The sequence below is a fragment of the Raphanus sativus genome, chromosome 9 (genome assembly GCF_000801105.2).
Source record: "Raphanus sativus cultivar WK10039 chromosome 9, ASM80110v3, whole genome shotgun sequence".
Classification (NCBI taxonomy): Eukaryota; Viridiplantae; Streptophyta; class Magnoliopsida; order Brassicales; family Brassicaceae; genus Raphanus; species Raphanus sativus.
In genome coordinates this window covers 9031179-9045900 of record NC_079519.1, presented here as the reverse complement: position 1 = coordinate 9045900, position 14722 = coordinate 9031179, and the positions used below count along the sequence as shown (strand labels likewise).

At 30.6% G+C, this 14722-nt stretch overlaps 2 protein-coding genes across 2 annotated transcripts; one reads left to right on the top strand and one right to left on the bottom strand.

Annotated features, from left to right (window-relative positions):
* The first annotated feature begins 8967 nt into the window (after positions 1-8967).
* LOC108835898 (protein HEAT INTOLERANT 4-like) lies at positions 8968-10091 on the top strand. The gene has a single exon (XM_018609117.2). It carries the CDS (start codon positions 9048-9050, stop codon positions 10089-10091), a length of 1044 nt encoding a protein of 347 aa, XP_018464619.2. The 5' UTR covers positions 8968-9047.
* A 164-nt stretch (positions 10092-10255) lies between these two features.
* LOC108825501 (NAD(P)H dehydrogenase (quinone) FQR1) lies at positions 10256-11716 on the bottom strand. The gene is made up of 4 exons (XM_018598798.2): positions 11564-11716; positions 11285-11378; positions 10780-11042; positions 10256-10685 (listed from the first exon to the last, which is right to left on the bottom strand). Exons 1-4 carry the CDS (start codon positions 11584-11586, stop codon positions 10451-10453), a joined length of 615 nt encoding a protein of 204 aa, XP_018454300.2. The 5' UTR covers positions 11587-11716; the 3' UTR covers positions 10256-10450.
* Between the last annotated feature and the right edge of the window lie 3006 nt (positions 11717-14722).

The following is a 14722-nucleotide window of genomic DNA, read 5'->3' as shown; positions in this document are numbered from 1 at the left end:
GTTCTTTTCGGTGTCGGTTCTTTCAAGTATATGTATTTTGGACCCAACTAGATACTAATAATGGAGTCAGTGCGGGTTCAGGATTTTAATCTTAATACTTTTTATGTCACAAAAATATTAATAATTTAATTACCTGTATAATATTTGTACTTTCTAGGTCCATAATGGGTTCATGTCAGGTTCAATATTTAGGATCCGAAAAGACATGAAATAAACTATTAATAATTGAAATTAAACATTTTAAAACTCTAAATTTGATATTTAAAATTTCATATTACTTGAAAATGTTACAAAATAATAATGAAGATTACCTAATAAAAAGAGTTTTCAACTAAATTATAAAATAAATTCTATAAAATAGAATATATAAAATCATAATTTGTGGATATTCATATTTTGGGTCGGGTCTGAATCGTTTTCTTATCGGATATTGTCTATTCGGATCAGAACTTTTCGGCTCAGAATTTCTTTGGGTCGGTTCTTTTTGGTGCCGGTTTTTTAAGTATATGAATTTTAGACCCAATAAAATACTAATAAACGTTCGATTCGGTATCAAGTCGGATATTTTTGGATTGATTCCTGTTCAGTTTCCTGGTCTGGATAAAATACCTAGACATGTCTTGCAAACACACATCCTTAGATCTAAACAAACATTTGATTAAATTAGGATAAATAAACATAAAATCTTATATTTTTATAAACGATTGTATATCTATTTTAAATTACAGTTTTCATATAATAAAATCCCGCGCTTTGAAAGCGCGGGTCAAAATCTAGTGATTTATTAAGTCATACTATTCTGCCACTGTGAGAGGGTCACGCGGTCCACAGTACAGTAGGTCCCAAAATTGAGATGATGATTACGTTAAACAATAGGGGGACCGGTTTCTACTTGACGGTAACTAATAGGATCGTTACACGTGGATTTTATGTGGGTCCTTTTAAACCGGCTACCTGGAGATGAGTTGTCACTTGGTTCGTAGCGGTCGTTTGTTCTGTTATACTGTGAGAGACGCAGCAGGTTACCAGTTATTGTATTGGCCCACGTGTGGCTCATGCAGCTTCACACGCGTGATACTTGTGATACCATTTGCTTTTAGTTTTATAATATTTCGTAGTAAACTACTGTATTTGTTTTCCAATTTTGATTAGTATGCTGTGGGTCCCTGCAACTATTTGGACTTTTATTGGAAAAATCATAACGCATCTGTGATTCACAAGATAAATTCAGTTATAGCAGTGGGGTCTGTGTATTTCATAAAGTTGAGAACTTTTCTAGTAAACTAAAATAAAATTAAGAGGCTAATAAAAATATCCGTATATAGTCCAAATAACTGGACTTTTTATCACCCCTATTAAAATTTAGATGAATTTCAACAACAGAATAACGTTCAAAATGAAATTTAAAATAACTATATTTTGATTGATATTCTAGCAATATATTTTATTTTCATTCAAAAATATATTTTGACAAAATAGCATTTTTATCTTTTATAGCACAATAGAAAATAATCAGCTAAATCTTACAAATGTTACTTTATGATAAAAATATATTTGTTTTAGTTTTATAAAAAATATACTTGTCAATATATATAAATTTTTATAAATTTAAAGTCAAGTCAAAATATTTATACATAAATATCAGTTTTACTAATTTTTATTTTTAAAATCATCAACCTCGAAAGTGCTCACAAAAGTTGTAATTGATTATGTTAATAGCAGAACATAGTTGTAATAAATCACATGGACTAGTGATCCCGAGTATGTTTGTCATTCATCATAAAATTTCATTTTGATTAAAAAAAAACTATAAGAAAATCACTTCTATGTAACAAATTTACAACTTAGATACTTGTCAATTACTCTTAAATTAGATTACGTTAAATGATAAGATTGATTGAAAAATAAAAAATGCTCGAATTTGACTTTAGAATGCAATGAATACATCCATATACATTTTATGTTCCTTTTTCTCTATTGTTTTTTTTTTTTTGAATTATTGTACAAACAAGATTCAAACACAAGATTTTATTTTCCTCTTGTAATTTGTATGGTTCTAAATTGACTAAATTTTGAAAACTAGCCAAACTAAAACAACTTCATAAAATATAGACTTGCCGTAAGAACTTCTTGTTGTGACTGAACATATGTTCTTACAGTGTTTTTAAACCATTTTTAAAAACATATGTCAACTCTTACAAACGTATTAATTTCCTACATCATGTGGATTAGTTGTAAACTAAGTTCTGTTGAACATTTCAAAACTGATTTTGAGATAAGAAGAAAGCAAATAATTCATTATTTAAATGCTCCATGTTCTATCTCTAAATCTCTCAAACTTACATGTAAGATGTATTAGCTAAGTTATCTCCATTTTTACGTCGAATGCACATTAATAAGATTAGTAATATTTCACATTCTTTTATAACTTTCACCAATATCAATCTGGATTCAGTTGTAATGAGTTGAATTGTTGTATCAAATTTATGCATATTATGTAAAAGTTTATAATTCATAAACCGGATTGTTCTATATGATGTATAACTAAATGCGATTGACGTGAATGTGACATAAGTTAATACAATGTATTGAATTTTAAAAATAAAAACGGTTGGAAATGTACATTGTAGCTAGCCTATACCGTACATTAGTTTATAAGTCTGAACCTCAAATTTATGCTATGAAATGTATGAATATAGCTTCATTGTTAATCTTGTTTATATTTTGCAATATTTTTTATAAATTTCACTGTTATTTAGATCATGATATATCCATATAATACCGTATATGTTAATAAATTATTTAGATCATAAAAATAACAATAACATATTTATATTCTCAAAAAGTTTTTCATGTTTTATAATTAGTTTTATTATTTTTCAATTTTCCAAAAAAAATTCCGTTTAACTTTGTTTTCAATATGGGATACAAAGCCGATAGTTTCGAAAAATTATGGAAACAAAAATCCAGAAAACAAAACAAATCCACAAATTAAAGAATAACAAACAAAATCCGATAAAAAGAACGTGTAAAAATAATCATATATATGTACCAATTTAATTTAAATATTATGATTTTTATGAAAAGTTATAAAAGCTTTGAATTATATTTTATGAATCATGTATTATATGGAAGAGTTCGTTTTTAGTTTTTGGCGTTAGTCTTAGCCAGTTTTGGATTTTATGTTTGTGATTTACAAAACTACAATTGAAAACTATTAAACAAATTGATAATAAAAACAATGTACTCCCTCTGTTTCATTATAAGTGTCATTTTAGACTTGTGCACACGGATTAAGAAATCATTTAATTTTGCATATTTTCAATATAAAAACATCATTACCGATACAATTCAACCAATAGAAAAATAGAATGGAGAATAAAGTTAATAAATTTTGCATTGAAACTCTAAAACGACACTTATTTTGCAACGGACAAAATTCTCTAAAACGACACTTAATATGAAACGGAGGGAGTATTAGTCTTCTCAAATGTTTTTTGGTTTCATATTTTAAATTAGTGTTGTTTTCAATTCCAGTATTTTTCCGTTAGCTTTGTTTGCAATGAGAGATACAAAGCCGACAGTTTCAAAATTTCATAAACACAAACCCATAGAAAAACCCCCAAATTAAGGAATAACAAACAAAACCAATAACAAAGAACACATGTCATATAATATGCTGACTAGGTGATAATTTGCGCCCTGCGCAGGATAAATATATTAAAAAAATTATTATTTTTAATTTATAGATAACATAAAGTTAAAAGTAGTCACAAATATTAGATATAATAAAATATTTAACTATAATGTACAGATTAATATAATGTAAGTTTATTTAAAATTTAATGTAAAAGTTTGTGTAATTAGAGAGATGCATTAAATTATATTGTACGAAAAAAAACTTTAAGAATAAACAAAAAAATATAAATTTATTATGAATTTAAGAAGAAATAAAAATAAGCAAAGAAATTTATTATTATGCATATTTTAATGATACTTTTGAATTGTTTGGGTTGTGATAGAGGTGTGGACATAGGATATGCAAGATATATATAGTATTCCAAATATAAATTATAGGCGAGGAAAAATCTGAATCTCTATGTAATTAAGATTTTAATAGATGATTGATCATGTTTTGGTTTCTAATTTTAGGCAAAATAACTTATATATGAAATGTCTATAATCCCAAATTAATTGTCTAATTTGCTTTAAATTCTACTCCTCTGATTGATAATATTTATGTCTAGGACTTTACAATTGATCATGTTTCCGAATATAGATTTTAGGCGAGAGGATTTCTCTTGTAATTAATATTTTAATCACTGATTGATCATGTTTCCTAAACTATTGGTAGGCGAAGTAAATTTTGTAGAAAATTATTTATGTCTACAATCTCAAACTGATAGTTTAATTTGCATTAAGTTCTAATCTACTGATTAGTGATTGCTTATATTTATGTCTAGAATCCCTAATGATCATGTTTCCGAATTTAAAGTGTAGACGAGTTGATTTCTCTATGTAATTAAGATTTTAATCACTCATTGGTAATGTTTCTGAAATTAATTTTAGGCGATGTAACTTCTTTGGGGAATTATTTATGTATATAACCTAAAAAAATCTCAAATTGATAATTTAATTTGCATTAATTCTAATTACTGATTATTTTTATTTTTAGAATCCCTAATTGATCATATTTCTGAATTTGATTGGCAAAAAATTAATCAAGTGTAGACTCAAAATCGTATTGATGACAAATTAGTCTAACGTAAATAACAATTCAATGTGTGGTCATATTTATACGTGGTATACTATCAACTAAAGTTTTATATGCGATCATATTCATAATTTAGCATAACTTAATATTTTATTGACGCATATTTGATTTGATTTTTTTATTAAATATACAATATGAAATAATATGGTGTTACCACATGTGAAATGACATTCTTGTTAATAACACATGAACATAAAGTTACTATTAAAAAATACTTCTCAAATAATATAAAAGGGATGAAACCATATAATAGACGTACTCAAATCTCAGTGATTCATCGATGAGTAAATCAAATGCATCATAATTATAATCCGTGTAATAGTACATGGAAAATAATAAAGACAAAACATTAATCGTAGACATTGTATTTTTGGTTAGTCAATAAAGAATAAATTATAATGTAGTGACCAATGGCAGTTAGTGTAACTAGTTTAGTTAACTAAGGGTTTTTAATATAGATCTTGAGAGAGCATGTGGTGATGACACATAGGAAATGACACTAATGTAAATCACACTGAACTAAAGGTTATTTATTTCTAATGCTCCTAAAATAATATATAAGGGATTTTCTCAAAATAAAATTGTTTTCATGTTTTAAAATTAGTTAGTTATTTTTTTCAGTTTTTCAGTATTTTTTTGTTTAACTTCGTTTATAATACGGGATACACAGCCGACAGATTCAATAATTTTAGAAACACAAAACCCATAAGATAAAATTCTTGCTTCCATTAGACCATTTGTATCTATATGCATTAGGATCCCAGTTTATGGATTTCTTAGTTCTAAAAAGAAAAATAAGAAGAAAAATAAGAGGATCGAACTATTTCTTCTGACTATTTTCTTATCTACTTCAATTTAAAGATATTCTAAATATTCTATTAAAAATAGGTAAAAATTCATCTTTTCTGAAAATATTTTTTGATTAATAAAAAATAACATAAAAAGTAAAGTAGTTTAAAAAAAAATCTTTTTATTATATGTTTATCTGTTCGAACAGATCCATCCAATCATGAATACAGTTTGTGTGGTATGCGGTTCGGCTCCTCTTGATAATTTTCGTAGTAGGGAAGCGGGAAGGACTCTAAATTCTAAACTATAGAAATAATCTGAAATTTGATCTTGGTCTATTTGAGATTGTTCATTTTAACATGATTACAAGTCAAGGAATAACAAATAAAACCTGATAAACAAAAAATATGTGACGGGATAATCATATAATTTCATTAATTTAGCTTAAATATTGTACATTTTTTCTTTGATATAAAATTATATAAGATTTTATACTATTTTCTGGTACATTTGGAAAGGAAGAAAAAATAAGGTTTTCGGAATTTGGATATGGATTCTAAGAACACTCTTAAACCTGCGGAAACAGAATCAATGCTTTGGACAGATGCACAAATATTACTTATACTACCGGTCACTGTTAGACAACATCCGAGTCTACTGTCCATTCCAGGATGTTGGTGTTTTATAGATGGATTTTGGAAGGACAATAAGGTGTTTTCAGGTCAGGGGTGGTATAATACCCTTGAAGGTTATGTTGGCTTAATGGGAGCACCGAATATTAGGGTTTCTCTCTCTCCTCTTCGTTCTGAAATGGGAGCATTACTTTGGGTAATAGAACATATGCGTAATTTGCGTCAGTTTCGGACCACGTTTGCAATAGATTGTTCTCAATTGATAAAGATGGTGTCAGAACCAGAAGAATGCCTGCTTTTGCAACTTATCTGGCAGATATAAAAACCTTCTAAGAAAACTTTCACAGCTCAGAGATAGTTCATATTCCACGCACGTAGAATTTGAAAACCGATAGTCTAGCACAATGTGTTAGGAAACAACCATCTTTTATCGGCACATGGATGCAGAGAGCTACCAATTTGGTTTATAAAGTCCTCATGAGTTTGTACAAATCGATGACTAAAAAATTATACTATCTTCTAAATCTTTGCATTAAGTGGATTAGTTAATTTTTAGTTTGGAGTTAGTCTTAGTCAATTTTGGATTGTATAATTGTGATTTACAAACCTAAAAATGAGACTACTAAACAAAGGTAATAATCTACAAAATAGTTATATGGAGCATATAAGTAATAACACATAATATCGATTTCAATGTCCAATAATAAACGAGGATAGTAGAAACCTCTAAACCACCACTCCAAGAATAAACATAAAACTGCTAATCACTATCTTTTTTAATAATAAGTGGCTAGGAAGATGCAAACTATTTCGTTATGTAGCTAGCGAGATAATTCATAATTTTATGCAAAAAGTGTATTATGTTTTAGAGATGCTCTTACCGATCGATAATAAAGAACATAACTAATGTAATATTCTAACCCTTTTTTTTAAATAGAGTAATTTTGTAAGGAGTTGTGTTCTACTCTAACTCTATTATATGATAAAGTGAAAAATATAATCATGAGTAAAAATAAAAAAACATAGCATTTGGATCTCAAACCAGCAAAAATCTGGAATAGGATAGATCCTCAATATCAGAGCTATTAAAGGGTTTAGTGCTTGATAAAGGGGGGTTTAACGCTATTGGTTCAACATCATTATCATCTTTAGAAATTTAAGCTAAATGCGGTGAGAAAAATGGTGACCTTTTGCGGAGATTACAAAACCGTTGTTACACTTGATGAAGCACCGATATTCTTACGTACACATGAATATGGTGATGACAAGCCACACTTTGTCGGCTTTTTATATTGATGATAGTATGAAGTTCATCTTTAGCATGTTAGAAGAAAAGCCAAAATAGAGCCTGTTTTAGTATACGTATTAGGCCATTTTGTGGCTCAACAATATAAAGGCCATGTACGATGGCGATTTCGTTAGCCGGTCATACAAAGGCCGCTATTACTACTATTGATTGGTCAACGAGTGATGGATGATTCTTGTCTAGGGATGGGCGCATTCAGTACCGAATTCGGTTTGAATTTATTAAAAATTTAGCCTCATTTTGTATATTCATAAATTTAGATTCAGGTTTCGTTCTGATCTTTACGGGTTTGGTTCGGATTCAGATAACTAATTTAAATTATTTTAAAATTTAAAATTTATATATACTTTAGATTTTTCAAAAATATTACATATAAATTTGAATAATGCATACCAAAATACCTAAAATTAACATATAAATTTGTTTGGTATGAATATTTGGATGGAAGATCAACATATATTTAAGTATATTTAGTGTTTTGATTATTTTTAGCTATTTTAGATATTTACTTTCGGAAAATTTTAAAATATTATATATATTTTGGATTCTTTTTATATATTAAATTTTAAAATAATTAATATATTTAAGTATATAAATATATTTCAGATAAATTCGGATATCTGAAATACTTCGATTCGGATCAGATTCAGTTTTTTAAATACCAAAATTTTGAATCCATTCGAATATTTAATCTATTTTAGTTCGGGTTTAATACTACTTTTTTGGATCGGATTCGATTTGGTTTTTCAGATTTGGATTTTTGTCCACCATTACAGATTAGGCTTCAAATGTTACAATCCGTCCCGCACCATACCGCAGTTAACAATAACAAAAATCTTTACATATACCATATATCTGTATATTTATATAATTGTTAGAATCACACCGTAATTATAACGCTTATTCTGCATCGTTTAATCCATTGTTACCATTCCAGCATTAGTCAACCTTAATGTAAAAAGTTACTTAAAAGAGTTTTGTTTGCGAATTCAAGCCCAAGATGCAATCAAACCCCATCTGCCCATACATCTAGAATTTGTAGCATGATAGACTCTATATAATATCTAGTTGTGGCCCTCAAGTGTCCGAAATGGATCCCTGGTCACAGACAAAGGAGAAGTAACTAAAGAGAAAACTTTGAGGAATGATGCCGAAGGTTCTGCTCTCATTTGAACTGTTTTTTTTTGTGATCACATGAAATCGAGAAAAGTGATTAATCAGTAATAATAAGTAAATCCTAATTTTCCTTTTTAGTTTCGTTGAAGAAATAACGCCAAGGCACAAAAAAAAAAACAAACAAACAATTTGTAGGGTCTTTTCTTCCGAAAATGGAAAGATATACTCAAATGATATAAGTTTTCCTTTTTCTTTGGAATCGTGTTTCCTTTTCTATGTATGATTTCAGTATTCTATAAATATTGATCTTGAGGTCAGGTCAATGAAACTACAAAAATCATTCAGTCATCTCTCTGTCTCGCTTCCTTGTTGAAAGAGTTAGGGTTTCGTTTATCTGTTCCTTTTTGGTTTCTGTATCCAAAACAGTACAATGAGGAAGAAGGGAGCGACGAGAAACGGTGCTCCGAAAGATCGCAAAGGTGATCAGAACGACGAGATGATCTCTGCTCGTCGTGGTGGTGGTAAGAGAAAGAGGGGCACGAACAAGGAAACTCAGAAGGATGATAACGTGAAGAAGAAGAAATCGAGAGTGACGAAACCACAACAGGAAGAAGAGACAGAGTACTTCGAGGAAAAACGTAACCTAGAAGATTTGTGGAAAGCTGCGTTTCCAGTGGGAACTGATGCACTCTGGGGACTCAACTGGGACTTCAAACACCTAGAAGAAGCCTTGGAGGAAGGAGGGTTTCTCCACGGTAAGAAAGTTTATGTTTTAGGGTTTGCAGAACCTCAACACTGTCTTGACAAGGATCAAGAATACTTTTTTGTCAGTGTCCCAACGGTTGTTGTCATCGAATCAACCGCTGAGCCTTCTAAAGAGCTAGCAATCAAATCCCTTCAGAGCGCATCAGAAGAAGGAGCCATTACGATGAGAACGGGATGGGTTCCTTACATTCCATTAGAAGAAAGAGACAGACAAGTTGAGAAGACAATCTCTCGGATCTTTACTTTGTTCTGTAACAATAGGAGAGCTGCTCTCAGAGACAAGAAGGAAGAACGTGAGTATTGTCTTCCTTATTTCTCTGACTCGGAGGAAGATGATCCTGAAGAGTGTTCTACTGAGGTCTACATAATGTTCCCTTCTGACCCGCCGGTTACATGTTTGTTCGACTGGGAGTTTGATGACCTTGAGGAGTTTGCTGATGCAATGATCAAAGTTGAAGGCTTATCTCCGGAAGTAAAAGACGAGTTCAAAGAGCTTGTCAAAGATCGTGTTCGAGTAGGAAAGAAAGCTCACCAACAGGCAAGAGATAGGAGAGCGATTGAGAAAATGAGACGAGTCACTACTAGGCAAGCCTCTGAAAACATGAAGCTGTACAAATTCTACCCTAAGAACTCAGAAGACTTGGATACAAACATGATCAAGTCGCCGTTCATTGACAGATTCTACGGGAATGCTCATCAAGTCTTTTGACATGTAATCTTTAGAACCAAGATTAGAGTTTCTGTTTTTTTTTTAAGTGCAAGACAAGTAAATTTTGAACCAGTTTCTCTCTTTGTAAAATAGTTTTGTATTCTCCTCTAGAAATTCTCAAGATCTTAGATGAGTTTGTATTTAACCTTTTAAGGTTTTCTTAATTTGACAATAAAAAAATCTCATTCATGTTTGAAGTGAAACACAAGCACAAATCATTACATATCTATACGTAAAACCAAGAGAATAATTATTGCTGTGAAATTATATTAAAGCGAAAGAACTTATATATTATTAATAAAGCAGAACAAAACCGGTAATGTTTTTTGTTCTTATTGATACCAAATCATTAGAAAGCATTAAGCAGTAGATCCCTTAAGCTTCTTGGTGATGGTTGCAACGTATTTGCCTTGGTGAAAGGCTTGCTCTAGCTCCAGCTGTGTTGGCTGCCTTGAACCATCTCCTGCGAATGTTCCAGCTCCATAAGGACTCCCACCTTTAACTTTCTCCATCTCGAACATTCCAGCACCAAATGTGTAACCGATTGGGACAAATATCATCCCGTGGTGGACCAGCTGAGTTATGGCCGTCAATCTACATTGATTACCACACAAGAAAACGTTTTTAGGCAAGGGAGGGGGAGATGATGTGAGGTGTGTGTGTTTTGTTGTTTGATGAGAGAACTTACGCGGTGGTTTCTTGGCCACCACCTTGAGAGCCAGTGCTGTAGAAGATACCAGCTGGTTTACCGGCGAGTGCCTGAGTCCTCCAGAGTCCACCGGTTGCGTCCAAGAAGGCTTTGAACTGAGCAGCCATCATACCGAACCTCGTTGGGAAACCAAAGACAAAGCCATCAGCTTCAGTTAGGTCGTTGGGGGTGATGATTGGTGATCCACTCTTTGGTGGTGCGCTCATCTTAAGGAGTGCTTCTTCTGGAAGCGTCTCTGGTACCTGTGTAACAATAACTCAAAAATCAGAGAAACCGTTAAAAAAACAGAGTTCCTTTATAATTGGTACTACCAATGTGAGAATATATATTTTATCATATCTTCCAGATACACAAAAAGTAAATTCTTTTGGACTCAGATCCAAGTGATGTACATGTAGCTACTTATATGATCCGTAGAAAATAAGTTTCTCAGTGAAACATAAATGATTATGGAAGAAAGTCAGAGTTAAAGAACAAACAAAACCTGCCATAGTTTGACTTCAACACCTTCAACAGAAGCAGCTCCTTTCCTTATTTCTTCAGCCAGTTTCTGCACATGACCGTACATTGAGTAGTACCTGCAGAACACGTCAAAGAGACTTTGAAGCACTGAACAGAATAAATCAAGTGCCAGTAATGATAAAACAATCATCGGTGAAAAATTAATACACCTTGTTGGATCTTAAACATTAGCAAACAAATGAAATCAAGTCGCTAGAAGCAGGAACAGACTAGGAAAAAGCATTAATAGAAATTAACATACACGATATATACTTTGGTCGCCATGGGGATCGTTTCTTAGTTTTTCTGAAGCTTAACTACTTTGTTCAGTGTTTCTCGTAAAAAAAACTCTTTATGGATGATGATATAGGAATGGTTCAACGATCCGAAAATGCAGTAGCGTATTTATAGTGGTCCAACATCATCTGTTTTCCTTTTCTTTTATACTTTTCCCAAACTTTTTTTATTTTCAGAGGAACTCTTAATTCCATCAACTTCAACACCCTCAATATTTGGTCAAATTGAAATCTCACCCCATAAATTTTATTTTGTACTATATATTTAGCCACCCCTTCATGAGTTTTTAAACAGATCAATGAACAATTAAAGACGATATTTGCAAAACATTTGATGTACTATGAAGCAATGAAATTAGCATAAGTCATATTGAAATTTGCATAACCTCAGAGCATTATAAAAATCACTATTTGTTTATTTGTATATGCATAATTTTTTGGTAAAAATTATTGGAAACCTAATAATTGTCATGCCATTTTTTAAAAATTTATTATGATGATTATAGCTAGCAACTGAAGGAAAGACAACTAGTGGTGCAATTTTGAGTTTCACGGATATTATAGGGAGTATAACATGGTCAATTCAAAAACGCAGTCAACTGGTTTGGTATTGGATGGAAAAAGTAGGTTTTATTTTATAATTTAAATGATTTAAAAACATAATAATAATGATGATATGTGGTCGTCACGCTCATCATCATCATCATGTTTCTTTTTCCCTCAAAAATGTAATATTTAACACAAGAAAGAAGCTTTCTGCTTACTTGTTTTCTCTAGAAGATGACTTTTCTAAACAAGAATCATACCAGTGTTTATCTGTTCAAGCTTTACATGATTAAATTATGAATGTCTTACACAAAATGGTAGCTTGACTACAATTATTATAAGTTTGCAGAATCAAATATCCCAAAGGAACTGGTGTCCATGATGCTAAGTTACTAACAAGTAGTCAAGTACTCTATCCGGTCTATTTTATACTTATATACGATGTTTTGCAAGAAAACATGAAAATTATAATCTAACCAGTTAAACAATTTTTTTTTAATAAAGTTCAAGTTGATATAGAATTTTTAAAATATCATATATTTAATGCAATAAAAAGTTTCCAAAAATGTATATTATGAAACAGAGAAAATATATTATAAAACTTCAAAATTCTGATCTTGAATTTACATGTGTAGTGATACTAAGTTACTAACTAATATGTTTAGGTTAAATAGTCACTAATAAAGACTGAATATTTCATATACAAAAATAAATTTTCTATTTCAGTTAAATCACATATTATATTTTTTTTCTCATCATCTTCATAAGCTATAGGTTAAACTTATCTATCGTTTAAATGGTTTTTTTTATAGCATAACAATCAATCACTCAATCCGCAATTCGTTGGACACCAAAAGCATAGCAATGACAATTCACAACTAATAATGAAATCATCTTTCAAAAAAAATCTATCGATGAGATATTTGTGGAGAAGGAATGAAACTGAGAGAGAACAAGTCAACGAGTATGATCCAAGCCCCATGAAGACAAACCAAGTAGGTGCTAAATTGACTGAGGGTAGGGTCAGCAAAACTTATACGTCCGATTTTGAACGACGAAGATAATCTAGCCATTGGATGAAGACTTGATCCAATCTAGATTCAGACTTCAAGCCGTTGCATCATCACTCTCGTCATCATTACTCTTTGTTCTTTTTTTTGACTTGTATCTTAATAAAACTACGACTATACTTTCACTGACAATAGACAGATCCTAATTAGTAAGTACAATAATCGTTGTGCCACAAGATAAAATATGTAAATTAAGACTTAATTTTACATGTCCTCCCTTCAAATTAGTATGAATGCACTGTTTTTTACTTCACTTTAACAATGGGATTTTTTTTGTAAACAGTGTAGAGTTGTCATCAACTAAAAACTAACGGTATTTGATATCTATACAACAATTATCTATAGCGTCAAAAATAGATGAGGATACAAATAACATTTCGCTCATATGTAGTGAAGTACAGTAAAACCTCTATAAATTAATATTGTTGGGATTACACCAAAACTATATTTTTTTATTAATTTATAGATATTATTAATTTATCGAGATACTAATTGAACCAAAAATTTAATTTGGAATTATGAAATTATATTGATTTATAGAAATATTAATTTCTAGATTATTAATTTAAAGAGGTTATACGGTAGATATACAGAAACTTATAACTAGTTTAAAATTTGGAGCATTTTTACATATTTGATTAATAGAATTTGAAACAATGTAAACTTTCTAAAAACGAAACGATATTCTAGAGAAAACATAATTATTTTCTAAAATTGGGGTTACTAACACTGAAACTTTGAAACTTATCACTAAACCACTTTAATATAGTATATTTTTCCCAAACATGGGAGCCCTAGAAATTTACATATACAGATCGCAATCCGTCTGCAAAACTGGGTTATAATTTTTTCTTTTTGAGAAAGAACTGGGTTATAAGTTACATGCATGTATGTTGACCTGGACCTGAATATATAGTGAAACCTTGTATATGTTGGATACTTGGATCCATATATATATGTAATTAAAGACCATATCTAGGAACTTGGATGTAATCATTTTGGATATCCCTTAGAATTACAGGAACCTTTCGTTGTAATCAAGAGGGCGCGATGTTCAGCGACATAAAACAAAAATACTCCAAATAATAAAGTTATTTATACAAAAAGAAAAGAAAATATGATGTTAATATGAGGGAATACAAATGATAAAACGCTAAAGCTGGCTTGTGTTTTAAGGATGCTTCGCTTTTCCGCCCCATTACTTATATATGATGTTCAATTCACCCCTAATTTTGCTCACTTCCGTGGAAACAAAGTAAACGACTTTTTATATTAGCTTTTTGACCAAAGTGTCGCTTAAGATACGTACATGCATGATTTGGTCTTCTTCGCAGGATCAGGAACTGCATGGCTACACGCATTAGCCTCCATGATGGATCACCCCCCAAGGTGCAACCATATTTGCTTTATATATAAAGTAAAATTAACTAGTGGAAAAGTAGAAATATGATCAGGTGTTTGAAAGTTGAAACTACACTCACATATCTCATAATTATATGTAGACTTTGA

Excerpts from the sequence above, each read along its gene's own strand:
- LOC108835898 (XM_018609117.2), top strand. The coding sequence starts at position 9,048 with ATGAGGAAGAAGGGAGCGACGAGAAACGGTGCTCCGAAAGATCGCAAA.
- LOC108825501 (XM_018598798.2), bottom strand. The coding sequence starts at position 11,586 with ATGGCGACCAAAGTATATATCGT. Across the intron at positions 11,379-11,563 it reads GCGACCAAAGTATATATCGT|GTACTACTCAATGTACGGTC; the intron begins GTATGTTAATTT and ends CGTGTTCTGCAG. Across the intron at positions 10,686-10,779 it reads GGTGGCCAAGAAACCACCGC|ATTGACGGCCATAACTCAGC; the intron begins GTAAGTTCTCTC and ends TAATCAATGTAG.